At 47.3% G+C, this 26,851-nt stretch overlaps 2 protein-coding genes across 3 annotated transcripts; one reads left to right on the forward strand and one right to left on the reverse strand.

Annotated features, from left to right (window-relative positions):
- The first annotated feature begins 10,511 nt into the window (after positions 1–10,511).
- On the forward strand, positions 10,512–23,591 carry MED9 (mediator complex subunit 9). Its single transcript, XM_080924409.1, has 2 exons — positions 10,512–10,734; positions 22,003–23,591. The coding sequence occupies exons 1-2, from the start codon at positions 10,523–10,525 to the stop codon at positions 22,217–22,219; spliced, it is 429 nt and encodes a 142-aa protein (XP_080780535.1). The 5' UTR covers positions 10,512–10,522; the 3' UTR covers positions 22,220–23,591.
- A 1,055-nt stretch (positions 23,592–24,646) lies between these two features.
- Positions 24,647–26,321, reverse strand: RASD1 (ras related dexamethasone induced 1). 2 transcript variants are annotated; one of them, XM_080923116.1, is made up of 2 exons: positions 25,928–26,321; positions 24,647–25,819 (listed from the first exon to the last, which is right to left on the reverse strand). In XM_080923116.1, exons 1-2 carry the CDS (start codon positions 26,211–26,213, stop codon positions 25,263–25,265), a joined length of 843 nt encoding a protein of 280 aa, XP_080779242.1. In that variant the 5' UTR covers positions 26,214–26,321; the 3' UTR covers positions 24,647–25,262. The 2 variants fall into 2 exon arrangements, with proteins under 2 accessions (XP_080779242.1, XP_080779243.1); XM_080923117.1 differs by having other exon boundaries at positions 25,533–25,745.
- Between the last annotated feature and the right edge of the window lie 530 nt (positions 26,322–26,851).

Here is a 26,851-nt window from a genome sequence, read left to right on the forward strand (position 1 = left end):
TTTACTTCTTTTGATGGGGAGGTTACAAGGGTGGAGGGTGGGTATGAAGGGATGGGGGGGATGAGTGGGACTGGGGTGCATGATGTGAAATTCACAAAGAATTAATAAAAAGCTAGATAATAAAAAAAAAATGTAACACTCTTGCTGAGTTTAATTCCCTGTACTCACATCTGGTGGCTCACAACAGCCTAGAACTCTAGCTCCAGGGGATCCAATGTCCTGTTCTGGTCTCCATGGATACCCGAATGCATATAAACACACCGACACACAAATGAAGACTTGCAGGACGTCAGCATATTGGGCGACGGCATCAATCTTGATACTGGCAAACCAGGAACTCAGCACGATAGATAGACATCCCCTTTACCCTCATCTCAGGCATGGCCCACCCCACTCCAGATGCCATGCCTGTGTCCACAGATCTAGCTTCTGTTGCTCTGTGGAATATGCATGGGCTTGGTGACTTGGGATGTTCCTATGGAAATCAAAAACAGAAAGGAAGGGGTGTTTTTTTTTCCCCTTGTTGTTGGTTGTTTGTGTGTCGTGGGGGTGGTTTTGTTTTGTTGGTGTGTGTGTGTTGCTTGCTTATACATCTGTGCACCATACGCATGCCTGGTGCCCAGGGAGGCCAGAAGAGGACGTCAGATCCCTTGGGACTGGAGTTACAGACAGTTGTGAGCCTCCATATAGGTGCTGGGGACCAAACCCGTGTCTCTGGAAGAGCAGCCAGTGCTCTTCACCACTGAGCCATCGTCACTCCAGCCCCAAGGACAAGCTTTTGACAGCATTTGTTGAGCCAAGGAGCTTGTGTTGTTGTCCTTGTGTGTGAACTCTCTGGAGACACAGTATTAGAGGCATTCAGGGATGACTTGTCAAAGTCAGTGTAAAGGGCTGGGAGTGTGGCTTGGGAGTAGTGAATCTGCTCTTTTTATATAAAACTTACCTTTAACTAGTAGCAGTGTGCTGTTCCTCCACTCCACCCTGTCTTCCGTGTGTCTGTCTGTCTATGTCTATGTGTCTGTCTGTCTGTCTCTCTCTCTCTACCCCACCCCCATTGGTCTGGATTTTATTTTTCCCACTTTTAAAAACTAGAGCTTTGATAATTCTAAGACTATTTAGTAATTCTAAAGGCTTGATTTTTTTGTTGTTGTTATTTAAAAACGTTTTTCTTCAAAAAAAAAAAAAAAAACCTTTGGTTTTAATTCTAGGAAGAGAACACAAGCTATGCCCTTGAGCATCATTTGTGACCTTCCCTTCCTCTTGTTTGGCTGTTTGGGCTGTTGGGAGCGGTGCTCAGATAATCTGTCTGGAACAGTGTGTGAGGGTGTGGGGAGATGCCCTTGACAGCCTCCCTTGGGCCCTTGGGCCCTCCCTCCCTTCTGTAGGGCCTTGTGTTTTCTACCCACATCATGAGTTCACCAAGGTGTTGGTTTCCGGGAACTACACACGTAACCAGGGAGAAGCTTGTGGTGTGTGCTGTCCTGTCTTGGTTGGTGCTTGTTCAGGCTGTGGTAAAGCCAAGCTAGGAGGCAGCAAGACTGGTCTGTCACCAGCCCCAGCTAACCTGGCAGAGACCAGGAGACCAGAGGCAAGGCTGTCAAGGGTGGTCCTTTCTCTGGATACCCTTCCACCAGTCAGAACACAGTCTCAGGTCTGGGCCTGATATTCCGGCCAGCATTGGCTCACACAGTGACACATGTACATGGGGTAACTTTCAAAGCTGAAGTCGTTTTCCCTTTGAAAAGGAGATCACCAATACTGATCTTTCACCTTTGTTTAGGACGCTGAAATGGGATGGCAAAATAGCTTGCAAAGTGGAAATCCCAACCAGCATGGGGGCAGGCAGGTTGTATCCTCATGGTCTCAACATGGCTGCACATCTCCAGTCACCACTGACACATCCCATCAAGGCAAGGAAAGAAGGAAGAATGTCTATCTTTTGTGGGTTTTCCCTAGAGAAATGAAAATTATCCTGCAAATGCCACTCAACTGATTTCTGTCACTAATGCTAGGTCCTCTGGCTACCTGGAGACTAGTTATGAGCCAGGAGGAATGTGGTGGCCACAGCTCACTCCCATGTTGTTTGTAATTGTGTTCCTTTGTTGGGACTGGAGTGAGGGTGGGCAAAGTAGGCCAGGCATGGATGATCTTTGACAAAAGGAAAAGCCAGAAATGTTCCCACTGCGCTATAGCATGTTTAAAGCGCTCTCTGTGAGACAGTGTGAGGGTGGCAGACCTGCTGACCCCGCAATGCTGGGGATGGCTTAGGGAGCTTGTGTCCGCAATGGTCGGATAACAGGAGGAGGATTTAAGGTCATGTGCCTCTGGGCTCTGCAGTCCCCATCAAGTGCACCTTGCTTTATTGGGCACCTTTGCACTTGCAGAGGCATGTCGGGTGCTGGGGAGCAGGCTTGGGTCTCAGCTTTAGATGCTGGAGGCTTTTCCCTCGCTCTCTGCAGATGATGCTTCCCAACTGTCATTCCTGTCTCACTGGAAAAAAAATTCTGCTTTCTTGTCCTGGCAGTTCGTTCTTACTGATCTTCCTGCAGGAGGCTGGGCTGGCCAGGCTCCTGGGCAAGGCCCTTACCTTAGACCAGATGAGGGGCACGCACCCGACTACGGGCATGATGAAAGGAAACAAACTGCTCCAGAAAGATGGGTATTGGCCACCACCGTCCAGCCTTGTCATTTGCGGAATGTTTTGTCTTTTTGACAGATCCATATCTTCATGGTGAGTCACCTCTTCTCATTTGCGCCCAACCCCATCCCCAGCACAGGGAAACATGGAATTGTACAGAATAGACTCTAATGTCTTGATCTCTTATCCCTGTGGCAAGGGCTAGATCACCCATGCTAAGTGGTGAGTCTGGCCATATATGATGCCAAATGCTGACACATGCCAGGCAGGAGAGGAGAGGGGAGGAGAGGGAAGGGGAGGAGAGGGAAGAGGAAGGGAGGGAAGGGGAGGGGAAGGAAGGGGAGAGGAGGGGAGAACAAAGGGGAAGAATCTTCAGAAATAGGCATGGAGTGTTGTGTAGCAGTTTCTTCTGGGATTGAAGCATTCTATTTCCCAGGAAAGCTTTTTAAGACAAAGGTAAACAACTCAAAGTAGCTTCAGGAAGTCCCTGAAAATGACCAGATTTACTGCTTCATCCCTCTCTTCCCAAGAGTAGACAATGGAGACTAGCAGGAGTCACTCTCAGACAAGCCAAGCTGCAAAGAAGACTGAGACCAGACCAGAAGATTCTCCATCCAACTGTTGAGCTGCCTGCAGGCTGTGCAGTGAACGCCAGGTTCTGCTCCTGTAAGTCAGTAACCCTTCACCCATATTCCTGTAACACCAATAAAACTCATTGGTTCACTGAGTTGGACTTTGGTGGTGTTCATACTTTGGTCCGTTGTGGACTCCCGGGGGTAAGTAGACGTGTGTTTCTCCTGAGAAAAGTTTTGTCATACACAGGAGCAGGAAGGAAAGAGGAGGGGAGGAAAAGAGGAAGAGGAAGAAAGGAGCAGAAAGAGAAAGGAGGAAGCGGGGAAAATGGAGAAGAATGTTGAAAGAAAGGAGAAAGAAAGGAATGGAAGGAGAGAGGGTAAAAGGAGGAGTGGAGAGAACAGAAGAGGAAGGTTCATAAAATCAAGGCTTGGCTCTTGCTTGGCCCAGTGTGCAAATGGTAGCCTAGTGAGTAAAGGTTGAGTTACCGGTGTGCCCTTTTAAGGGACACTGGGACTCAGTTTCTTCCTCTCTGCTTCCTTTCCCTGCCCTGCTATGATGTACCACCAGCACAGGCCTAAAGCAACAGGGCCTGTGACCCTTGAAACTGGGAGCCAAAACCAATCTTTCCAAGCTGCTTCTCAGCTGCTTGTTACACTGACCACAGACGGTACACTCACCAGCCGTGTCTGGCAGGCGTGTGCCTTAAAATCTCTCCTCCTGATTGGTGCTTAGGGAGCCTGGCCCAGCCCAGTACTCACCATCTCCAGAGAGCAAGTGACCACGACTGGCTTTCCCTCGTGGCTTCCTGCCTCCTCTCTTTGCTTACTCAGCTTTCATCTGAATTATTCTCATTCTGTTTGGGCTGCTGTGGTGGAAGGGGCATTGGCTGGATGTTGGGAACAGTAACAGTGTGTTGCTCACAGCTCTGAAGACCAAGAGCCCAACACTGAGAAAATGTTGGCAGATTGGCTATCTATCACACTCCTTGAGTAGGACACTCTGTCAACATCTGAAAGGGACAAGAGAGCTCCCTGGGACCTCCTGGATAAGGACACTTAGTTTCCTTATCCTTTCCTTATTCCTTTCCTGGTTGTTGTGATAAGATCTTCTGACCAAGCAGTTTAAGGGAAAGGGAGTTTACTCCGGCAGTTCAAGGGCACCATCCTTCATGTCTAGGAAGTCTGAGGCGGCCACTCACATCGAACTCACAACCAGGAGCCAGAAGCATGAACGCATGCTGGTACTCAGCTCTCCTCCGTTTATATGGTCCAGGATCCCGTCCAGAGCATGAGGCCTTCCGACCTCAGCTAACAGTCAAGGCGATCCCTCCCAGATCTGCTCAGAGGGCCATCTCCTGGGTGATTCTAGGCTCCAGTCAGGTTGACAGCTGGCAATGGTGACCACTTGCTGATCACAGTTTGAGGACTGTACTGTCTTGCCCAGTTGCCTCCCAACACCATAGCTTTGAGAGTTAAGATTTCAGCATTCCACCTTGTGGTAGATGCCTGAGCCCATCACCACTTGCTGGGCCTATGTGGCTGTGGTGACTTTCCCAGGCAGGGGGATACACCCTTGCTGCATGGAGAATGGCTCTTCACACACTTTCTTCTTCCTTTGCAGTTGTAGCTGTCCCTGGCCAGGTGGGTACATAAGAGTCCCCCTTGCCAACTGTCACCGGGGCCACCTGGAAAATCAAGACACTCCTGATAGCTGGCTACAGACTGGCTGAAGCTCCTCCCACTTCTGTTAATGAAGAAAAGCCAGCCACAGGCATCTCCTACAAAATCAAACGGAGTTAAGAGGCCAGGGAGAAGCACGGAGGACCACAAATCCTAGCCCTTTCAGCAGCTAATGGCTGCTGGGAGACGAGTCAGTCTTCTTTGAGGTGTGACTCCTACCAGTTCCACCATGCTCCAGGGCAAGCTCCACCCCCAAGAGTGTTGGGACATTACAAATTAGACTTAATGGGTTTAAAAAGAGAAACCTGAAATTCAGTTGGTAGGGAGGTGGGGGTGAATCTGGGAGGAGCTGGGGAAGGCAAGCAAACATGACCGATATACATTGTATGGAATTCTTGAAGAATTAATAAAAATATTCTTAAAATGAAAAAGGGGGCGGTGGGGGAGTGCCCACTTCGGAAACACCACCAGCGCTGACATCATCTGGGTTTGCTTTCACCCAAGGAAAGTATCATGCAGGTGCCCTCTCTCTGTGTCTGCCCTCTCTCTGTGTCTGCCCTCTCTCTGTGTCTGCCCTCTCTCTGTGCACTGCGTGACCTCAAGTGACTGGTTTAGATTTTGGGAGCGTTTGCTTCTTCATCTGAAGGGTGAAATGAGGTCCCCAGCTGTACCCATCCCCACAAACTCCTCGAAACACTCCTCATTCCCTCTCTCCACTCCTTCCACAAGAGAGGCCTGGCCAAGCTTAAAACTGAGTGTTAAGGGGCCAGCCCAGGGCATGTCCTTACCTTTTCCAGGTCACTCTGTCTGGACCAGGATTCATCCTCTAGTTAGAAGGTAAGCCAGACTCTAGCTGGGGCCCTTGGTTTGCCTCAGTTCATCTGTGACATTTTCACATGAATAGTAAAAAGTGTTCCCAGTGTGCCCTTAAGGAGACTGACTGTACCTGGAGAAGGGCAGGCCCAGGGACTGCAATGCCCTCACCCAGAACTCTATGGAGTGCAGACAAATGGGGGTGGAGTGCCAGCTCTGCCCGATGGCCAGCCAGTGCCTGCTCCAGAAAGCCCACCTTTGGGCCCAGCTGTTCTCAAGAGCTGTCTGAGAAGGAAGTAAGCCTGTGTAAATCCAAAAACACAGAGCACAATCCTTGGGCAGGGTGCCACATGCCTGGGAACCCAGCCCAAGGGAGGCTTGAGGTAGGAGGATGAGAGTTCAAATTTCCCTGGGCTCTGTAGCAAGACTGTCTCAAAAAGGGGGGGGGGGAGAAGGAAGGCTGTAATAGAAATAATACACCTTCCTAGTGAGAAATAACTCCATACACTTAGAGATAATAAAGGAATAATAGCTCGTAGCTGAAAGAGAGCACATGGGCCAGCTGTAGCTAATATCCAAGGAAATGCTGGCCTCAAATGGATTTTCCTAACATATACACTTTAGACCTATGCATTCTGCATGTTCTGTTATCCTTAAATATTTTTCAAGCCCTGGCCCCAGCTTATACATGTTTAAACAGAAGCAGGAGGCTGCAGATCTAGCCATTCGGGCAGACTGGAGATTTACACAGCAAAGCTAACTGCAGGAATTACTTAAGTTGATCGGATTACCCACCTGGACAATTGATGACCAGAGACTTGATTTGATGGCAGTCCAAGACTTAATGGTGGCTGTTACTCTGTGCCGCTCATGATAGCTTCTCATTTCAGGAATGTTCTTTGATAAAGGTATGGACCTAATGGCTGGTCAGATCTGCTGAATAAACATTTACATCCTAGCATCCGAAAACAGGCCTGGTGAACATAATTCTTATCTTCTCGGTATTTTGAAGGCAGTGCTCCCTTAGTTAAATTCTACTTGGTGTGACTTAATATGTCTTAAGCAAATTTATCATAATCATTTATAACATTAATTCTATTGGAGTTTCTTCTACACCAAGACCATGCAGGAGGAGAAAGGGAGGGAAGGAAAAAGGGAGAAAGACAAGCAAGAAGGGAGGGCACCACTGTCTCCATGATCTGTGTGACATACAGGATGCCTGTCCCATAATATCCCTCCCCTCCCACACCAAGAGTAAAACAAAGTGACCATGTGGAGAGAGGACAGTGAGCATCTTGTGCTCTCTAAGGCACAGTGGTACACACTTGCTGGGATTGGGGAAACTTGCAAAGCTGGAAGGCTGCTAGCAAGGAGATGATAAAGCTTTAGAAGGAGATGAGAGCTGTAAGTAAGTGAATCTTGGCCTGTGTTGTTCTTGTTTTCTAAAGCTTTGGCGATAGTACTGATCTTTCATGGGTGGCTTGGTGTCCCAGGGGGTCTGACCACCTGGCCCCAGAGGCAACCTCCTTGGCAACTATAGGGCACTCTTTGTGCCCCACTTTTGGGGGTTTAAGCCAGGGGCTCCTCCATATAAAGCAATTTCTGTCTCATTTCCTTACTCTCATTTCAAAACTGGAATTAATAACCAAGGGGAAAGATGTACAATGAGCCCAATGGGAAAATAATTTAAACAGGATTTTTTTAAGGGGGTTAATAGAAGCAATGGAGGCTGATGCTTTGGAGTGTCTGGCAGACAGACAAAAGGATTGTCTATGCAGTCATTTTTTCCCAGTTGGAAAATAGCAAAAAGGAGAACAACGGATAAAAAGAAATTTTTTTGGAGTCTAAAAAAATAGAATCTGATTTTTATGCTGAAAGGTTCCCATGTGAGTGTTTCTGGGAGAAGTCTGAATGTGGAGTCTCTTTGGTAAGGAGAGGTCATTTCAAGGAACAGAAAGGGAAAAAGAAATGGCCTTCACTGTACCTCACTCATAATTTTTAACATTCTTGTTTGTTGGTAACAATTTTATACTAGGTTAGACAATAACTTCCCTTATTTTTGTTTTTGATTTGACGACTAAAATCCTGAAAGGACCCATGCCTTCCATCTGCGGTACATGTTGTGTTTCTACAGGGGAGTGCAGATGGGGACCATTTTCTCTTTTTAAAATGAAATTCTAGTTGAATAGTTAAGACAATGTTTCAGGAGTATTAACCTTTAAAAATTTTTACTTGGCACTTATTTTATGTATGGTGTATGGGCGCTTTGCCTGCTTTGTGTCCCTGTGTCATTTGCACGTCCAGTGACCATGGATGCCAGGAGAGGTCATCATATCTCTCAGATTGGAGTTACACACAGTTGTGAGATGTCTATATTACTTCACACATTTACCCCAAGTATTTTATAGGCTTCTTAGTCTGTTTGTATTCTTCCAGGAGGCCACAGACTGGATGGTTGATAATGAACAGAGATTACTTACATGCACTGTTGCAGAGGCTGAGCAGTTCACGGTCAAGGGGCCACTTTTGGCAAGGGGCTTATGTTTCCATCATAATATGACAGGGGGGTGGTATGCAACTAGAGAGCAGGAGAAGGAATACCTTACTTTTATAGCAAACCTATTCCCTTTATAGGAACTCACTCCTAAAGGAAAATGAATCCATTCATGTTACTCAACTCATAAAGGGGCCCCCCCTTCACCCTGGAGTTGTTTCTCAGACAGGAACTTTGGGGACACATTCCCACTATAGACAAATGTAAAACAAACAAACAAACAAACCTGCTCAGGTTTCCTATTTTGTTACGGAGGTATTCAAAGTAAAGTTAAGCAATGGTTTACAGTTGTATTGTTTCCAAGAGGTGTAGCAGGCTGCCTCAAGCCTGAATTCTCATCTACAGACCCGATGGGACAAGGTACCCTTAGAAGCCATGGAAACTTGCCCAAGCCAGTATAGCAGCAGCTTAACTGGATGGAGCCTCTTACTCTCACTCTAATTCTGACTCTAATTCAGCAGCACCTTCCCTTTCTGACTTTGATCAGCATGACTGTACAAACACACTTATTTGCAATAATCAGCTTTAAGGAAGCCAGATGAGGAAACATTTTCCTGACATGTTTGCCATGTTGTGAAGTCAGCTCTATTCTTTGTCACTAAATTATATTAACTATTTTTAGGCCAAACTGTCAATGCACCATACTTATTCATGCTTCCTACATTACCAATTTGTTTTGATTAGCCATACCTATTTATATCTCAAGTGCTTTTTAAAGAGATGCCCTCATTCTGCCAAAGATAGATTTGGGGCTTGTAATTAAGTTATAAAACACAGTAAGGGGGAAAAGACAATGTTTGTTTGCTATGAGGATATTATCGATGCTTTTTGAATTCTGAATAAATTCACACATTAACATTTTTAATCAAAAAGTTACAGATCAGGGAAGAACTTGACATCATCTACCTGTAGATTTTAGACTTAGACTTGGTGTCCAGGAAGCTCTGTGGCCCTGTGACCTGGGGGCTGCTGTTATAGCCCCGTAAACTTTAGTTTCCTTCTCTATAAAATGGAAGACTAAGATATACCTTCCAGAGTTTCTTGGTGGGTTAATGAGGGTTTTAATGGTCTCATGTCACTTTCACTCCACAGTGGTAGTGATAACGACTGTTTGCCAATCCCGCTGTTTTACCATGCATTTCCCCAGATGTCTCCAGAGGTGTCTAGTTTTTTCTGGCACACCTGGTTCAATTTTAGAGCATTCTCTTTTCCATTCTTCCCTGAGAATCATGGTCTTTTCCTTCAATGGAGAGGTCCTAGGTTAGAAGGAAATTCCACAGTTTTCTGTGGTGAGAAACACAGGGCCTATATTTCCTAACTCTCCCCTTTCCCTTTGAGTGATTAGCCTATTGAGTCATATTATGACATTGTGTTCCCACTAATGGGATGAAATGCACCTAAGTCAGAGATGAAAGACAATGGGCATTTTGTTGAGAGGCACTTTTTCCGACAGTGCCTCTGTTTGGAGAACTACCTGCAACTCTGAAGAAAACAGTTCTAAAACCTGTAACTAATAACCTCAAAACACCATTGTGAAGTTCCACGTTCCTGTTTCTTTTTGCTTCCATGATGTGGGCTCCTCACCTCTCTTTACTAACATAGATCTTGTCACCAAGGACAGATTCCTCTCACTGTTGACAGCTCCCTGATTCCTGGTTTTTGTTAGTCAGGATCAGGATTACTGCTATCCTTGTCCAGAAATTCATAATAGAGCTCATTTGCTCGAAATGAATAAATACAAGCCTATCAGAAAGTTCTCCTATTTGGCCCAAGATCTTAATCTTAATATACATATGTAGTCTGGCACCTGCTAGAAACAAACTAAATGCTTGAAGAACGATTAGTTTTTTTCCTTTGGCAGCCATGTAGGATGAGTTTGTATGGCGTGTTTTGCTGTCGCCAGTAAGGGGCCCTCCTGGAGGCTAGCGTGACACAAAGAAGATCCTTGTCATCTGAATGCTTGATGCCGCAGAGCCCCAGTTTCACAGGATGCTCACTAGCGTCATTCGTTCTTCCTGTCAGTCCCGGGGTCCTCGTTGGTGTTTTGACCTCTCTCTGTCATGTGAACTAGAAAAAGATGACTGATGTAGATCCACTAATCCTGACTACTCGATTTAGCGGCCCTGACACCCGTCGCCTAGCAACGCTCGCCTGCCTACGCCCAGGACGCAAACTCGGAGCTTTTTCCCGCCCGGCCTCCTGGGCGCGCAGTTGTGACGCAAGCATCCAGCGACCCTCCGCAGCCGCAGGAAGCGTGGTGCTATGGCTTCCTCTGGGGTGGCTGGTGGGAGACAGGCCGAAGATGCGTTACAGCCACCGCCCGAGCTACTGCCGGAGTCTAAGCCGCCGCCGCCTCCTCAGCCTCTGCCGGTCGCCGCGCTCCCGCCGCCGGCGGCTCCGAGACCTCAGTCCCCCGCTGGCGTGAAGGAGGAGAATTACTCCTTTTTGCCGTTGGTTCACAATGTCATCAAATGGTAAGGGCCTAGGAAAGGTCAAGACACCACCTTTTGCGGCCTCTGGTGTCCGTGGTTCAGAGCCACCAAAGCCAGTGCGCTCTGGACCACGTCCCACTTTCCCAGAGAGCCCACATAGTCACCTTGAGAGTTGATCAAATGCATAGGTTCCGCAGTGCACTATGAAGAAGTCCTTCAGTGGCTTGGGGATAGGTGTCTGAAGTCCTTACACACATAGTCTGAAGGCAGTTTTATACAACTGTAGTGATGCTAGAAAACATTTGAAACAAAGACACAGAAGTTGCTCTAAATGTTTGTGCCCCACTCTTAACTTTATTCTAATAGAATATCCAAGGATGTGTGTTGTTTAGGCCCAAAGTCTCCAGTGTTCATAATGCCCTGTGTTTTTGTTTCTTCCATATACACTTGGGTCATTTCCAAGAGGTACACTGTTGTGCAGGCATTCTCAAGTGTGCTTTGATAAACTTAGGTGGGAGGCTTGGCTGGTGAGAGCACTTCCTTCACAAGCACAAGGACCTGAGTTTGAATCCTCAGCATCCACATAAAAAACCAGTCATGGCTGCTCATGCCCGTAGCCCCAGCACTTCGAAAGACTACAAAGAGCTTGAGAACTCTGGCCAGCTAGCCTGGTTGACACTGAACTTCCTATTTAATATGCGATCCTGTCTCGAGGGAATAAGGTGAAGCTACAGAGAAAGGCACCCAACCCGTGCATGCCCATCTCTGTACTCAGGCATTCACAGACCTGTGTGACACCCACATACATACAAGATATACCACTTATACAGAACAGAGAAGTATGGGATGTGTGGAAGTTACTGCTGGTGTACTAAGACATTCTGTTAAAAGGGTGAGTTTTATTTATATATTTGTTCAGACAGGGTTTTTTGCCCTTGGACTTTTGGTCCTGCTATCTCAGCTTCCTGAGTGCTGGGGCTCTGGGTGCATATCAGTACACCTAGCAACTGTGACTCTCACAGTATAATGTTATAAGTCCATAAGCTAGTGACATCATTTATTATTATTGTTATCAAGCAGTGAGAACTACCTGTAATTGTACAGGTTTCGCTTTTACCGGTCAGGCAGTGTAACTGTTCCCTCACACTCGTATGAGTGGTGCATCTTGCTGCAGCCTTACCACAGCTACTGTGTCATTAGGCAAAGGAAGGTTTTGGTTACATTATAAGCATTGGACTGCCACTGTATATATGATCTGCCATTGGCCAGGTTATTTACCACGTGACTATATAGCCACAGGACACTAGGTCCAAACCCCTGGATTTCTTCTAAACCACTAAATACTAACAGTGAATTAAGACAGGATTACAGTTCTAGTCACAGTTATGAACATTGGTGTGCCCTTTTGTTGGAGTTGAGGCAGTTTAGGTTTCTTGCTCTGGTTTGGCACTTGTGGAGGAAAGGGCTTATTTTCCTCCCTCATATGACTTAGACTCCATATCACTTGTTCTCATTGGAAGAAGTCAGGGTAGGATCCTGCAGTCGGGCTGATAGATTAGAGGCCCTGGAGGAGTTCTTTCTTCACTCGTCTTACTCAGTGCACTTTCTCCTCCCTTTTTATTGTTTTTGTTTCTCCTTGTATTCCCGACTGTTTTGGAACTACTTGTAAGCCAGGTTGGCCTCAAATTCAGAAATCTGCTTGCCTCTACTGCAAGCAGATTTAAATACCATGTCCTGGGATTAATGCCAGGGAACACCACTGCCCAGCTTCAGCATGTGTTTTTACTAAGTCCAGGATGATTTACCCACATTAAGAAGATGCTCAACAGGCTTGCCTACAGCTTGATCTTGTGAAGCATTTTTTCAGTTGTTTCTCCTTCTTCTCTGATGACTCTGGCTGTGTTCAGTTGACATAAAGGTGGGTAGCACAGTGTTCATATGCCACTTTTCAAATGACTGCAAAGCTCTGCTTCTCAAGTTAACGGCTCTCTTGGCTTCATACAACATGAGCTTCTTGTATGTAGGGTAAGGCAGACTGTCCCCTTTGTGTTAGCTGTTGGCAAATAAGTTAGAGAGATGGAAGTGAAGGAAATAAAAACCTCTCCATCTCAGGGCAGTGCCGGAGTATTGGATTATCCAGAGTAATCAGATATACATGCAAAAATTAAAACAAATGGGTACACATTTACCCATGCCTCAGGAAGGAAGCTCATAAGCCAGGAGAGCACTTGGGTTGGGCCAGCCTCAGTGACAGGAAGTGAATTTACCAAGAACATGCTATGAAGTCAGAGAGAGGGTCTGAGTTAAAGTCTGCTGAAGCTTGCTTTATCATTTGTGAATACTTAATTTTCCCAGGCAGTAATTTTCTGTCTAGGTACACCATTTCAATGATGGAGCACACCTTTAGCCCCAACACTCAGACAAACTGATGCGGATCTCTGAGTTTGAGGCTAACCTGGTCTTTATCTTTTCCAGCCCGCTAGGAACATTAGGTTCAAACTACAGCTCTGTGGCTTGTGGCTTGGGCTGGTAACTTACTTCTCATAGAACTGGTACTCCTAAGAGCATACCTGTGAAAGATGTCAGGTTGATCACATGGGCTTGTCTAAAGGACACACAAGGGACTTTTATTATTCAGCATATAAGAACAGGAAGGATAAGCAATAATTGCCAGAAAACAGCTGGCCAGGGCTAACTTACCTACTGACCACCAAGCATCAGCCTTGACCATGGCCTTCTCCACACCTCAGGGCCTGGCAGTGATAGAAACCTCTGCAAGCAGTGTGAAAGAAGGTGGTCTAAGAACAGGGAGATGTCTACTCGGGATGTGCCCACAGTCCGGGTTCCCTTCCCTTCCCTAAGCAGTTCGGTAACTACCCTCTTCTACCTTGGCAAACAGTGAAAGCATTGCTCTGCCCAGTACTGATCTTTTAGAGCCAGCTGAGTGACCCTTGATACAGTTCCTCATGTGGTGACCTCCCAAACACAAAATTATTTTGTTGGCACTTCATAACTATAATTTTGCTACTGTTACGAATCTTATCATAAGTATCTGATAAACATCCCCCAAAGGGGTCATGACCCACAGGTTGAGAACTACTTCTTAGGAAGGTATAAGCCAAAGTCAATGTGGGACATATTTTATACTTTGGGGCTGGGAAGGGAAACAGGCTTAAAATGGGTTATGATCCCCTTGGCCATCCTTCGATGTGTGGCTGCTAGCCCAGCAGAAAGAATCAGGAGCCTTCCCTTAAGTGACTGACCAGCAGAAGAGAAAACTTCTTTCTCCAAGAAAAACCAGGTCCATTATCCTACAAGAGTCAGGATGTGGCACTGCTACTCAGAGCCTTTAAAGTTCACTTGTAAGGATGGGACTGGCAGCGCTGGCCAGTAAGCATGTAAGAGAAACTGCAGTAAGAAAGACAAGACGCAGGGGAAAGCAGAACCCTCATTATGGTACTGTTTGCATGAAAAAGGTTGGTCCAGTTTGAAAGCTCTGGGATGTTGTGTGAGTTTGTAGGCTATCAAAGAGATGAGGACTGTGGCGAGGGGAGGGGAGGGGAGGAAGGGGCTTAGGAAGCCTGGAGTAGCAGTTCATAGTGAGTGAGGCTACTTGTGGGGCTGAAATTGTAAGAGGGAGGAAGGTAGGGTAGAATCTTGCTGGGTAGGGAAGAAGTGCTGTATTCTGATATTGGCTCCTGAGGTCACTGCTCAGAGAAGACAGGAAACTGAGGGCAGCACCTTCAGAGGGTAAGCCTTCATTCTTGGAGGACTAAGCTGCTGGCAAATCTTACAGCAGGCCTAGTGGTCCAGGGCCATGGCTCTGCCGGGCTCTGATCCTTGTTCTATGCTTTCCACAGCAGTCCTTGAGCTGAGGCCTTCTTTTCTGGGATGAGTAAGGAAGTAAAGTCTGAAGTAAAGGACATAACCTTGTTCTAAAAAGCTCACCATTAGTTACATCATAAGAGGGTTTTAATTAATAAAAGGTACCGTTACAATGGGTGGCTGCTGGGATACCTTAAGTTTTTTTGTCTGGGTTTATATACGTGTGTCTTTTCAGAAATGGAATGCCATAGAAATGGGGACCAGGCTGTGGTGTGCCATTTCCTTGGGCTGCCGTAGATTCCGTTCCGTGCACATGTAAAAGTCCATCTCATGAAGTGGGGCTGTGAAGAATCTGAGATGCAGCTGGTCTTCACATGTAGGCATTTTGGTACTTTATTTTTGCAGCAGGTACCGTGCTGGATGCACAGCTCTTTGCTCAAGTTTATAGTGAGGTAAATCCTCTGCCGTGCAACCACTGAAGCAAGGACAGGCAGTTTCTATTTTGATAGTCATTGCTTCTTTCATCTTTTTAGCTGACTCTTCCGAACTTCAGATCGGGCTACTTCAGCTAACTTGAAAACTCCATTAACCTGAAATGGCCCATAAATCTGCCACCTATGAAGCAGTAAGACAAATTAAAGGTGGGTTGCATAGATGGAAAGTAGGAAGTAATCCATCTTCTCTCTTCCCCACTGCTGCCCTCTCCCAGATGTGCACATCATTCCACAGAGGACTGAGCTGTCAGTCCTTGAAACTTTCCACCCAACATGTGCTCTGCTCCTATAGTTGAAATGTTTACCTGGTCTGCAGTGTCTCAGTGGGTTCTCTAGAGTCTCCCGGAGAAATTCCTAGTGCTGTGCTGTGTGCTGTGTGAATGTAGCACTCTAATCCCTGTTAGCAAAGCGGTAAAGAATGCAGCAATTTATGCTTCTGTTACCAGTGTATCTCTCTTCTCTCCCATACTCTGCTGCTACTGCTGGACTTCTAGCCAGACTGGTCTGATAGGAAGGTTAGAAATAATAGTTGATTGGTGTCTTTTATTATTTAAGTATATCTTTTCATTTGCAATTTTAGTTTAAGACAGGGTCTTAATATATAGCTCTGGATGGCCTGGAACTCTTGTAGACCAGGCTGGCCTTGAATTCAGAGACCTCTGCTTCCTGAGTGCCGGATTAAAAGGTGTGCTCCATCCTGCCTGGCTTACAATTTTAATTTTTTTGGTTTTGCCTTATGTACTCTTCCCTGCCAGCTTTCTGAACTTCTGTTAGGCCATGCTTCTTTTCTCTGCCTTTCCAATGTCAACTCCCAGGTGGTTGACTTTTATTTCATCTTTGAAATGGTCATGGTGTTGTTTCCTTCTGAAAATTGTGATTTCATGTAGTCAGGTTTGTTCAGCTTTTCTTTGACAGCTTCTGAGTGTGAGCCACTGTTTGTTCCTTTTCTTGTCACGTGCCAAAAACACATGTTAGAAAACCTAAGGGGGAGCGTCTGTTTCAGTGTTAGTCCATTGATGGAGAGTTTCACCAAACACAATCATCTGTCCATCATGGTGGCTAGGAAGAAGAGAGAAGGATAAAAGGGGGCAGGGAGAAAATACTCCCCGAGGATATGTTCCCAGTACCCTAATCCCGTCAGCTTTGCCTAGCCTCCTAAAGTTTCTAGAAATTCCTACTAATAGTATTACCAAATGTTTAAAATGGGAGTCTGTGGGAGACATATTATATCAAAGCATAACAGATTCTTGCTTATTAAGTCCTTGATACTAGGCTGTGGCTCAGTGTTGGAGCACTTGCCTAGGTGTGCAAGGTCCTGGTTTCTAGTCACAATGCTACAATACAACAGTAAAACAAAGTCTGGTTGACTTTTGGTTTCTGAGACAGGGTTTCTATAGGTTGTAGTGTTGGCTTAGCTGTCCTGGGACTTGATATGTAGAGCAGGCTGGCCTTGAACTCAGATAGTTTGCTTCTGCCTCAAGTGCTGGGATTAAGGATGTGGCACATCAGCGCAAAAGAAAATGTCTTAGATAGTGGTCTCCTTTTCCTAGAACATTTGGGATTCCAGTTTTTACTTTTAAGTTTTAGATGTTTATAGGCTGTATATTAATGGAGAATAAAGGACAGAACTGTCTCCTCCGCCTCCTCTTCCCAATACCAGTTATGAAGGCTGTGAAATACTAACTGTTGTTCATGTGGATTCTGCCTTCTAATCATACATTCAATCTCCAGATGTTCTCGGTTCCTGTAGACATCCTACTCTCTAATACTAATAATAAGGAGTATTTTAGTCCTGAATTCTTTTTATAAAGGCATGTATCATCACCACTTGCTTTTTAACTAGTTCCTTTGTCTTTAAAGCCTCTGGAATTGATTCTGTGAGCATTATCAGGTTCGTTGCTCTCTTTCTGAAATGCTCCAGAGGAGTAGTGTACAGTATAACTCTGTACTGGCACTCAGGAGGCCAAGATGGGGCAAAGCTCATATGAGGCTGGGCTACATGGTAAGACCTCTCTCAAAAGCTCCTCTAGGGTTCCCTTTTCTTTCTAAATTGAGCTTAGATGTTCAGCCCTTTATTCAGGGGTCACAGCAGACCACGTCATCTGCCCTGTTTAGGCATATGCAAAGCCCAATAGTTACAAGTGTCTTTAACTGGACAGAATTCCCTGAAACCTGTGTGTCTTTAAAGACTCGCCTAGAGGTCACGTCCTACACTTAGATCCTTCCACTGCACCCTGTAACTTTAAATATTTTTTCAAACCTTGTTTTTAATGATGGTTCTTAAATGTTTTAACCACTCTTTTAATCTACCACTCACCAGAGGTAATGGGAAAGAAAGGATGGAGGTTGGGGAAAGGGGACCGTTTAGAAAGGTTCTGTGGAACAACTCCCATCTGTGTTGTCTGGAAATCACAGTTCAGTTCACCAGTCAGCAGCAGCAGCTTGATCCACTTGGAAAGAGTTCATGGTACACCAGCAGTCCAGCTCAGTAGAGTTGGGACAGCAAACACAAATCAGCAGCGGTGGCACAACCTAAAAGAGACAGCCAGCCCTCAGCCTTGGCTCAAGTCAGCAAGAGGGACCAGGAGGAATGTCAGGAGAAGTTCTGGGCTGTGCCTCTCTCAGAGAAGCGATGATCAGAGAATATGTAGTTTACCAGTCCTGGTCATTCAGCTTTGTACAGCCAGCTACTGGGCAAGAGTGAGAAGAGGACTCAGTTCTAGGCCCACTTGGGCAAGATAAATTGGAAAGAAGACCGGGAATGTAACTTAGTGGTTGAGTTTTTGCCTGTCAATCATGAAGCTCTAGATTCACTTCTATACTAGAATTGACAGGCTTTTCATTTATGTACTTTAAATATTTGTTTGTTTGTTTATTTGTTATTTTGAGATAGGGTCTCTGTGTAGTCCAGGCTGTTCTGGAACTACTATGTAGACTAGGCTGGGCTTGAACCCTTAGAGAAATGCCTGCCTCTGTCTCAAGGGCTAAAATTAAAGGTATGTGCCACCACACACAGCATGTTTTTTGAAGCTTTAAAGAATGGAGAGAGGAAATGCTTGTAAGAACTACTATACACCCCACTCTCTGAGGCCTCTTTGTATATAGTCAAGCTCCAAGGGACAGACCGGAAAGGAGGAGTAGAGCTTCCTTCAGATTCCTTCGGAGTCCCAGCCTGCCTGTCTCTGCTTGTCTGCCACTTTTTGGCCCACCCACTTAGTAGTCTGTCGATTTGGGAGCTTAAGCAATGTAGTTTTAATTAAATGTCACACTTTTACTCGATGTTGCTAGTGGGTACAGGAGAGCCATCCTTGTTGACCCAGCACAGGGAGTTCAAGTGTTGTGCTCAAGCATCCCTCCCGCCTGCTCACTGCAGGTCAGCAAGACCTCTTTTATGGGAACAGGGCGTTGCTGACCTGCCTCTTCCCACACGCAGGCTCCTCGCCAGCTGAGACCTGCTGGGCTGTGTAGGAAGCGCCCCACAGATGATGTCTGGGATGTGCAGCTGTGCTGCTTTGTGTTCACTTGGGCCCACTGTCTCTCTCAGCTGTGTCCTGGAGCAGAAAGGGTGCCCTCAGGACCTGTCTGGTGACTGCTTGGAAGAATGGCTTCCTGTGTCTGCTGCTGTGCCAGGTCTCTGGAGACTCACAGTATAAGTACCTAGGCCCTGATGGCCTCCACAAGGACAGCCTCCCTTCCAGCAGAAAATACAGTAAAAGAAAAGCTGCCAGGGAAGTGAAAGTTAAAAGTACTTGGAATGGCCCCTTGCGGCTTCTCACAATTGGATTTGTTTTGTGCGTATGTTGGGGTGAAGGGCTACCACAGTTAAGAGGCATAGTGACCTGCTCAGACTTGGATTTCTAAAGGTGGATAGGACAGAGGGCTTGGGAGGAGGGGAGGACTCTATATGTAAGAAGCAGTGGCAGTGGTTGTCTGGAGGAGGGGGAGTTAGCTGGACACATAGCTGGGAGAATCGGAGAGGGCAGCCTTAGTGGATGGGGCTGCCATCCCCCATGGATGTAGACAGAAACAGTCAGATGGCTGTTCTACTGTGGATGCTTGCAGGCTTCTCACACTCCAGGGAGAAAAATCTGGATGCTGGAGGCGGAGCTAGAATCGAGAGAGGGATGTGGGAGTTGCTGGGAGTGAGCAAACAAGCCTGAAGGCATGCCTTAGAACAGTTTTTTCCCCATTGTTTAAGTAGCAGAACCTTCATAACTTGAGGAGAATGAAAACACTAGCAGTCCTGTGTAAATGAAAGCTGGTTTGGGAGGTCCAGAGCTACTGTACCAAAGACATGGTAGGTGCTGGCAGAACTACAGAGAAAGCCAGATCGCTGTGAGACAGGGACGAGCCACAGACAGTTAGGAGACAGATATCTCTGAGTTTTACAGAGGTGTATGTTTATGTTTGGGATGGGGTCTTAGTGTGCTGCCTAGACTGACCTCAAACTTGGTTTTCCTGCCTCAGTCTCCCAAGAAACTGGGATTATAGGTGTCTGGGTGCCTAGCTCAGAGGGCATTCTCGCAGTATCTGTCAAAAGTTATATAATGTCTTTAGATTCCCCTTTTCTCCTGGTATGATATCTTTCCGGATTGCACAGTTATGTAAAGATGAGGTACACAATGTATGTCGCCATGTCGATGACTTACAAACACTCCAGATAATTGTTTATAAATAATTTTACAATGTAATCAAATGCATATTAATGTGGAAAGACAAGAATGAGCCACATTTGATATGCTTTTGTCAGAATAAAAAAAGTATACATATGGTTGTCTGTTATTGTACATTTTGAAATCATCTACAACAGTTTACGTCATATGCTAACACAGGTGTCTCTTGAGACTTGGAGCTAAAAGGACTTCCCTTTTCTAACACATATCTATCACTTTGAATTTCTTCCTTCCAGCATCTACTAAATAAGAAAAGTTGGTCTGGGACAAGTGAAAGCCACTGGAATCAGTACAGTGGAGGAGAAGCTGTGAGCAGAGAAGACTGGGGGTGCAAGTCAGCAGGGACAGATAGGTGTATGCTTCTGAGGAAGGATGGACATTTGATGGAGAAAAATACAGGCCCCAGATCAGGTTACCCAGAGGTGAGGGGCATGCCTGGCCTGCTGGCCCATGCCTTCCCTTGCGTTTGCATTGCTGGTGGACACACTGCCTGGGACACATGTCCAAACGCCTGTGCTAGCCGCTGGGAGGATGCTCTTCCTGCCCTCATGGTTATACTTTTTCTACCCACTCTTTATGAAAGCACAGCAGATGGACCACGATGCTCTAACTTTGTCCTTGTTTGTATGATTTCCATCGATCCTGACCTAGTCTCTCCCTTTCCCTTCTAAAGTTGGATGGTGACTAACACTGAGCACAAAGGCAGGCCCATTTAGAGCTTTTTGCTTTTATTCCCTTACTATCAAGTCTGACCCTGTTCTTTAGGCCTGGGGATTTCACTGTTTCACGGTCATCCTGGCATATCAGGTTCCCTCTTGGTTCGAGCAGGTTCCTGAATAGATGCTTTCCTCACCCCAGGACTTCCGTGCTATTTACCTCTACCAAACCAGGGCAGGTGAATGGCCCACTGCAGAGGGCTGCAGCCCAGCTCCTCTCCCAGTGGCTTTCCCTGTGGGTTCTGTTGCATGTCTGAAGGCTACCTCTTCCTCCAAAGTTCACCTGTAAAGAATGGTCATCTAGAATTTGGAGAGTTTCAGAGCCAGGATCTGAAACATGAACCACACTTCGCTTTCTGAATTAGCGTTTGGGGCTGGGTTATGTTTACTACAAGAATTTATTACTATAAACCTCCTTCCCTGTTTTAAGTTTTGTGGGATTTATTTTTATTTGTTTTTATTGTATTTTTCTAGACTTGTGATGTAAACCAGTTTTGTTAAATGTTCTGTACACTGAGCAGGGATTGGTTCCAAGCTCGTCTGCTTCCTAGTCTTGGGTCAACACCTTTGTTCCTAGGGTTTTGGTTCTTTAGCTTTAGTTTGACAGCAAGAATGGGAATTTCTGCCATGCCAGGACTGTGAAAGGACAGAAATGATGATCTGCCTTCAAAGTGACCTTGATCCAGAGGAAGGCAGCTGCAGAGCTGTGGTAGAGGTAGGCCCATGTCTGCTGAGAATGTTCCAGTAGTTTGTAGCTGGTTTAAAATGTGTGACTAGCTCTATGGGAGTTCGTCCTTATGTTAACAGGCCTAAGCAAGTACCAGAGCTCAGTGAAATGAAGTCCCTGTTGACTGGCAAAGCCTCCTGGTTGGCCTACAGATGGCTCGGGTCAGGTGGAAAGAGTGTTTCAACAAGTTTGGTTTTCTTTGTTTTTGGAAGGGTCACCTGATGATTAATGATGGTGTTTGTTTAGCATAGCTGTGGCCTTTCTTTCCATGAATTCATCCCTTTGACGGGTTGTTTTGGAAATGTTATTGTGTATGTGGCGGGGGAGGGAGAGGTGGACACTTGTGATGCCCAGCTTCATCACCCTTCCTTCTGTTCCCTTGCACAGAACCTGAGAGTTGCTCTTTCAGCTTCGAGGTCTGCCTGTTTCTACACCTCATCCATCCCAAGCCTGAGCTGGATTTGTAGGCATGTGCCCTGCTTTTACATGAACAGCGGAGCTCCAAACTCAGGCTGTCATATTTGTGCAAGTGTTCTTGATCCGCAGTTGTTTCTTGAGCATAGTGTCCTATGTGTAGGGCCAGGTTGGTAAATCAGCTGTGATGAAGTCAACTTGGTTCTTGCCATCACAGAGAGGTTAAAAGTATCTGACTTGTCAAGTGTGCTAGTTGGGAGTGTTTTTATGAGCTCTTAAAGCTAAAGAACAAACAAAATAAATAAAAGACCAATCCCTGTCTAAGGCCACCTAATCAGGGGACAGACATGTCTGACAACATTCTAAAAGGCATCAGAGGTGTCAAATAGGGAAGCCATTGTGGAGATGAGCTACACATGCTAATAACTGACTGACTGCCCTCTACTCCCCCTGTCGCCCAGCATGGACAAGGACAGCCCGGATCTCCACCAGGATCTGAACGCCCTCAAAACAAAGTTCCAGGAGATGCGGAAGCTCATAGGCACCATGCCCGGCATCCATGTAAGCCCTGAGCAGCAACAGCAGCAGCTCCACAGCCTCCGAGAGCAAGTCAGGACCAAGAACGAGCTTCTGCAGAAGTACAAGAGCCTCTGCATGTTTGAGATCCCCAAGGAGTAGGACCAGCTCCCAGCAAAGTTGCCAACAGACAAAAGCTTCACACCTGTGGTGTCCAACTCCTTGGGACCCCAGTTCTAAACTGAGGCCACATGTGGCTGGTGTGGGGGCCCTAGTGGTGTGCTCAGCCTTGACGATCTATGCCCCCGGCCCCATCAGCAGATCTACAGGGCACAGAGGGAGAGGAAGTAGCTGTTCCCTTCTTTCCCTCAGCTCCTCCCACTCCTGATATCATCAGAATGGTATCAAGTACATACTGTTCCCATTAACAGCAGTTTGATGAAGCATTTGCATAGAATTCACGGGGTAAATTATGCCTGCACTCAGATGGCATGGATTTATTATAATTAAAGAAAGCTGTGAGAGTATGAACATTGTTTTGAAAGACCAGAGGGTGGGTGGCTTCTCCCCCAAAACAGTTCACTTCCTTTTTTGCTTGAACTCCTGAATGAAACTATATCTCTGGGGGAGCGTCAGCCCAGAGCTCCGCCAACCAGCCACCAACTCCACTTTCCAGCCTCCTGCATGCTAGCCTTATGCTCCCTTTAGCCCCATCACTTCAGGCAGTGCTCAGAATAGCCAAAGCACTGCTTGCCTGGGGCCCTTTGTCCTTCCCACACTGACTCAAAGAGGCTGTTAAGCAAGCAGCTCTGCCTTGATTCATATGCCCTGGCTTACCTCGTCATCTCCCCTCTGCTGCCCTGCACATGGTCCCTTCACATTTCTGGTTTGGAGCAGAGTAGCTGACAGGAGCAATCGGGGCAGTTTCTCAGTCAGGGCGTGTGTGGTTTGAAGGGCATGGTGAGCTAAGTCTGGAGGTGCCTTAGCTGTGTTCCCCGTGTAGAGTGCCCAGTGACTCCCAGGTAGGACACTGTGTTCTCTGTCTCTCAGGGACTGTTACACTGAGCACCATGGCCCTTCCCTTCTCTCGGGAGGAAGGTGAGAAGTACCCAGTATTGTTTGGATCTTGAAATGGGCACAGCTTGGGCTGACCAGTGCAGGACTTAGCAGGTGCCTGCCAACTGGCCTTGTTGGCAGGAGGGCTGGCTGGGGTGTTTTGAGCAAGTGTTCTGGTGACATTGTCTATCAAAGATGCTTCACACTTGGGACCTGGAATGTGGGAAAGAGTTTTGAGTGGTTTGGGCAGAAAGTGGACTCTGAGTTTGAGTAGAAGGTGCCAATATGCCACCTCTGCCTTGGGACTGTTATTTAACTGAATCAGTTGCTTTCTGCAAAGCTGAAGTAGTGGCTGGGCCTGTTTTAAGGCTCTGACCAGTTCCTGTAAGCACAGAGCACATGAAATGCAGGAGCTTCAGATCTTCCTGACAGGAACAAAAAAAGGCTTCCTCAAAGGGCTTCTCTGTTCCAGTGTGCTAACCTGTCACATTTTCAAATGTGTAATTAAAAGTATGTTCTGCTCTCAGGACACATGGCTTGCCTGTTGTCTCTGTCTTCTCTCAAGGCTAGCAGTCAGACCCTGGAATTGCAGGTCTTTACAATGAAGAATTAGAGCAGTATGTTGAGTAGGTGTAGAGGAAATGTTCACTGTGTTCCTTCCGCCCAGCATGTGCATCTGTTAAACCAGCACAAAAGCCTACATATCTACTGCAGGGGACCCGGGGAGCCAGGCCATTCATTGTTGAGAAGTGAGTGCCTTTCTGAGATTTGAGGAGGTGCAGTTCCTTGGAAATGGCCCCTCCCAAAGCAGGGTTGACAAGACACCCCCCCCCCGTTCCCCCTCTACACATAAGACAATTCTGAGCATCCCTTGAAGATCAAGACCCTCAAAAAACCAAGTATTTGGCTCGGCAGCTGCAGCAGTTGTGCTAAGTCCTTGGAGACAGTGTTGACCCCTGAACAAAGTGCCTCTTTCTTAGCTGCAGAGTTGGAGGCTTGGAAGGTGACGCTTGCCCTAAGTTGACAGTGGGAGTGGCAAGGAGATCTGGGTCACAAATTGTGAGCCCTTAGCCACAGGAGCTAGGAGAGTGCAGAGGAGATGAGCCCCACCAGGTTGAGTGCTTCTGGGAGCTGCACTCCAAGCTCTCTGGACTTTCCCTGTCTAGGTCCTGTGGCAGCCTTGGGGCAAGGAGTAAACATTCAGCGCAGGCACCTTCCTAGACACGCCTCTCCAGCTCAGCCTCCTTATTTGTAGTGATCAAGGTTTGAGTTTCAAGTGTGACAGTTTCCTGTCGCCTGCTATGATTGAGTAACAGATGGGTTGTGTGGAGGGAGAGTAGGAATATTCTCCTAAACAAGGCCCTCTGTGACAGGACAGACTAGGCAGAGTGTAGACAAAACCAGAAGGTCTAGAGCAAGTCTCACTTGGAAGTGAGAGACCATTTGTTTTCTGAAAGCCCTTTCCAGTTCTTGGCCACTCCCACTGAGGTAGGAATCCTGAAAGCAAAGCACCATTTTCCATTTTTAAAATTATTTTATTTTAAATTAAAAAAAATAATAAAGACCTCACACAATAGAAATGTAGAGATTTTGTTCATGTCATGTTGACACTGGAACTATTAAAGTGCAAGTTTTGTGTTTTTCTTTTGGGTAATTGCACACACACACACATGTAAACAAGTCGCTTGGCTATGATTGAACACCCCCACCCTCACCTCAAGCCAAAGTTTCCAGTTTGCTGAGGACAGAGGTGGCTGACAGCGGGTCATGGCAACACCAATCACAGACAAGATAATGCCCTGTTAGTCCTGGCCCTGCAGCAAGCGGGACAGTTACTTGAAGTCTCACAAGCTGATGAACTTCATACTCTCAAGTCTGAGAAAAATGCCAAGTACCCCTCTGCTGGGTCTTGGCATCCCAGAGTCGGAGGCGAAAGTCCCGGTCTTAGCTAGTTCTCTTCCCTTTCACATCAGATGACTGTCCCTTACTGTCTTGGCAGCATCTCCCTAGTGCACAGGGCTGGGTGTCCAAGGAGGGAGGGAGGAGGCCAAGTGGCGCTCTCGTGGCACGCAGGCTGGCCCGGGAATCCGATTTGACTTTTGAACAAAAAAGGTCTTAAGGTTGTGTGGCTAACTGACCCTGGGGGCTCCTAACTGATGACACAGCGCTCCTTGTCCTTAGCCTGGCTGCCAACACTGGTTTTTTCACGAATGTACATGAGGTCGCTGTGCACGCTGGGTCTGCGAGCAAAGGGCGCCAAGATGCCAAAGGCGTCACCGTGGTCGCCCCCACCTCCGCTGCCCGCACGCAAAAGCTTCTTGTTCCTCAGAGCCTTTTTGTGAAGCACGTCGCAGTATTGCACAGACACCTTGCGGTGCAAGTCGGGGCTCATCTCGCTAGGCAGCTTGGCCATGGCAAAGAGTGCACGGAACATCTGGTCCAAGCTGCTGTTCTTCTTGGCCGAGATCTCGAAGTAGGCACAACGCTGAGGGTCGTCGCCCACCAACTGCTCGATCTCCCGCTGCTCCACTTCCCGGTAGAAGTCCCGGTCGCCTTTGTTACCGCAAATGACCAGCGGCACGTCCACATTCTCTTTGGTTTTGTTCTTGAGACAGGACTTGGTGTCTAGGATCTGCTGTTTGAGCCTCTGCACCTCCTCGAATGAGTCGCGGTTGTCTAAGCTGAACACCAGAATGAAAACATCTCCTAAAAGGGAACAAGTGGGAAAGGTGAGGGCAGCTGCCAGGCACAGCACGGCCCCCAAGCACGACACACGGCCCCATCAGCTCCCCACAGACTCGGTCCCCCACTCACCTGTGAGAATAGAGAGGCGCCGCATGGCGGGAAACGGATGATTGCCAGATGTGTCCAGTATGTCTAACTGGTAGACTTCGCCTCGGATCGAGTAAAACTTTCGGTGGAAGTCCTCGATGGTAGGGGTGTAAGCTTCCTCAAAGCGGCCCGTGAGGAAGCGCGACACGATGGCCGTCTTGCCCACTTTGGATGAGCCTAGGATGACCATCCTGTAGCAGTTCTTGGCCGGGATACTCAGCTCAGAGTCGCTTGGGCACATCTTCTTGATCATTGCGGCCAGTTTCATTGGGCAGAGGGGCCCCAGGGGCGGATGCGTGGCTGAGAGAAGGAGGGCTGCAGAGGGCTCCGGAGTGGCGGAGGAGCTTGGCTTCGGGACCGCGCGAGCTGGTCTGGGCTCTTGGGTACAGACAGCGGGCTCGGGCTTTCTGCGCCCCACACCGCTCTTATATGCACTAGCCGAAGCCCGGGCTGGCACCTCCCAGCCAAGGTGCGTCACGTCCCGCCCCCGGACGCTCCTCCTAGACACGGCGACCTCCGCCTTGAGCCTGAGGCTCCGCTCCAGAAACTACGTGTGCTGGAAGGAAAACAAATCCAAACTACCCCCAAGTGAGGATCCGGCGCTCCCCACTGCTTTGGCCGCAGAGGTCCTGGCTGTGCCATTGACTCACTTGGACCTCTGGAATCCCCATTCTCTCAACACCAGTGCACAGACGCTCACTTTTCTTGGGCCTCAGTTTCCCCCAAAATATGATCTGGTAATAGCAACAGGTTTGCTGGCCATTTGCCCCAGCGCCAACCCCTTAGGTCCCCCCCCACTCCCCGGCCCGGCCCGTGGTGCTCTTCTGGGCAGCGTCCAGTGTTTGTGGGTCTCCTATGTGACAGTCCGCGCTTTGCGCTTCCGCCACCAGAGGGAAGCAGGGAGCC

Source organism: Micromys minutus (genome assembly GCF_963924665.1).
Source record: "Micromys minutus genome assembly, chromosome: 10".
Taxonomy (NCBI): Eukaryota; Metazoa; Chordata; class Mammalia; order Rodentia; family Muridae; genus Micromys; species Micromys minutus.

Excerpts from the sequence above, each read along its gene's own strand:
- MED9 (XM_080924409.1), top strand. The coding sequence starts at position 10,523 with ATGGCTTCCTCTGGGGTGGCTGGTGGGAGACAGGCCGAAGATGCGTTA. Across the intron at positions 10,735-22,002 it reads GTTCACAATGTCATCAAATG|CATGGACAAGGACAGCCCGG; the intron begins GTAAGGGCCTAG and ends CCTGTCGCCCAG.
- RASD1 (XM_080923116.1), bottom strand. The coding sequence starts at position 26,213 with ATGAAACTGGCCGCAATGATCAAGAAGATGTGCCCAAGCGACTCTGAG. Across the intron at positions 25,820-25,927 it reads GCGCCTCTCTATTCTCACAG|GAGATGTTTTCATTCTGGTG; the intron begins GTGAGTGGGGGA and ends GTTCCCTTTTAG.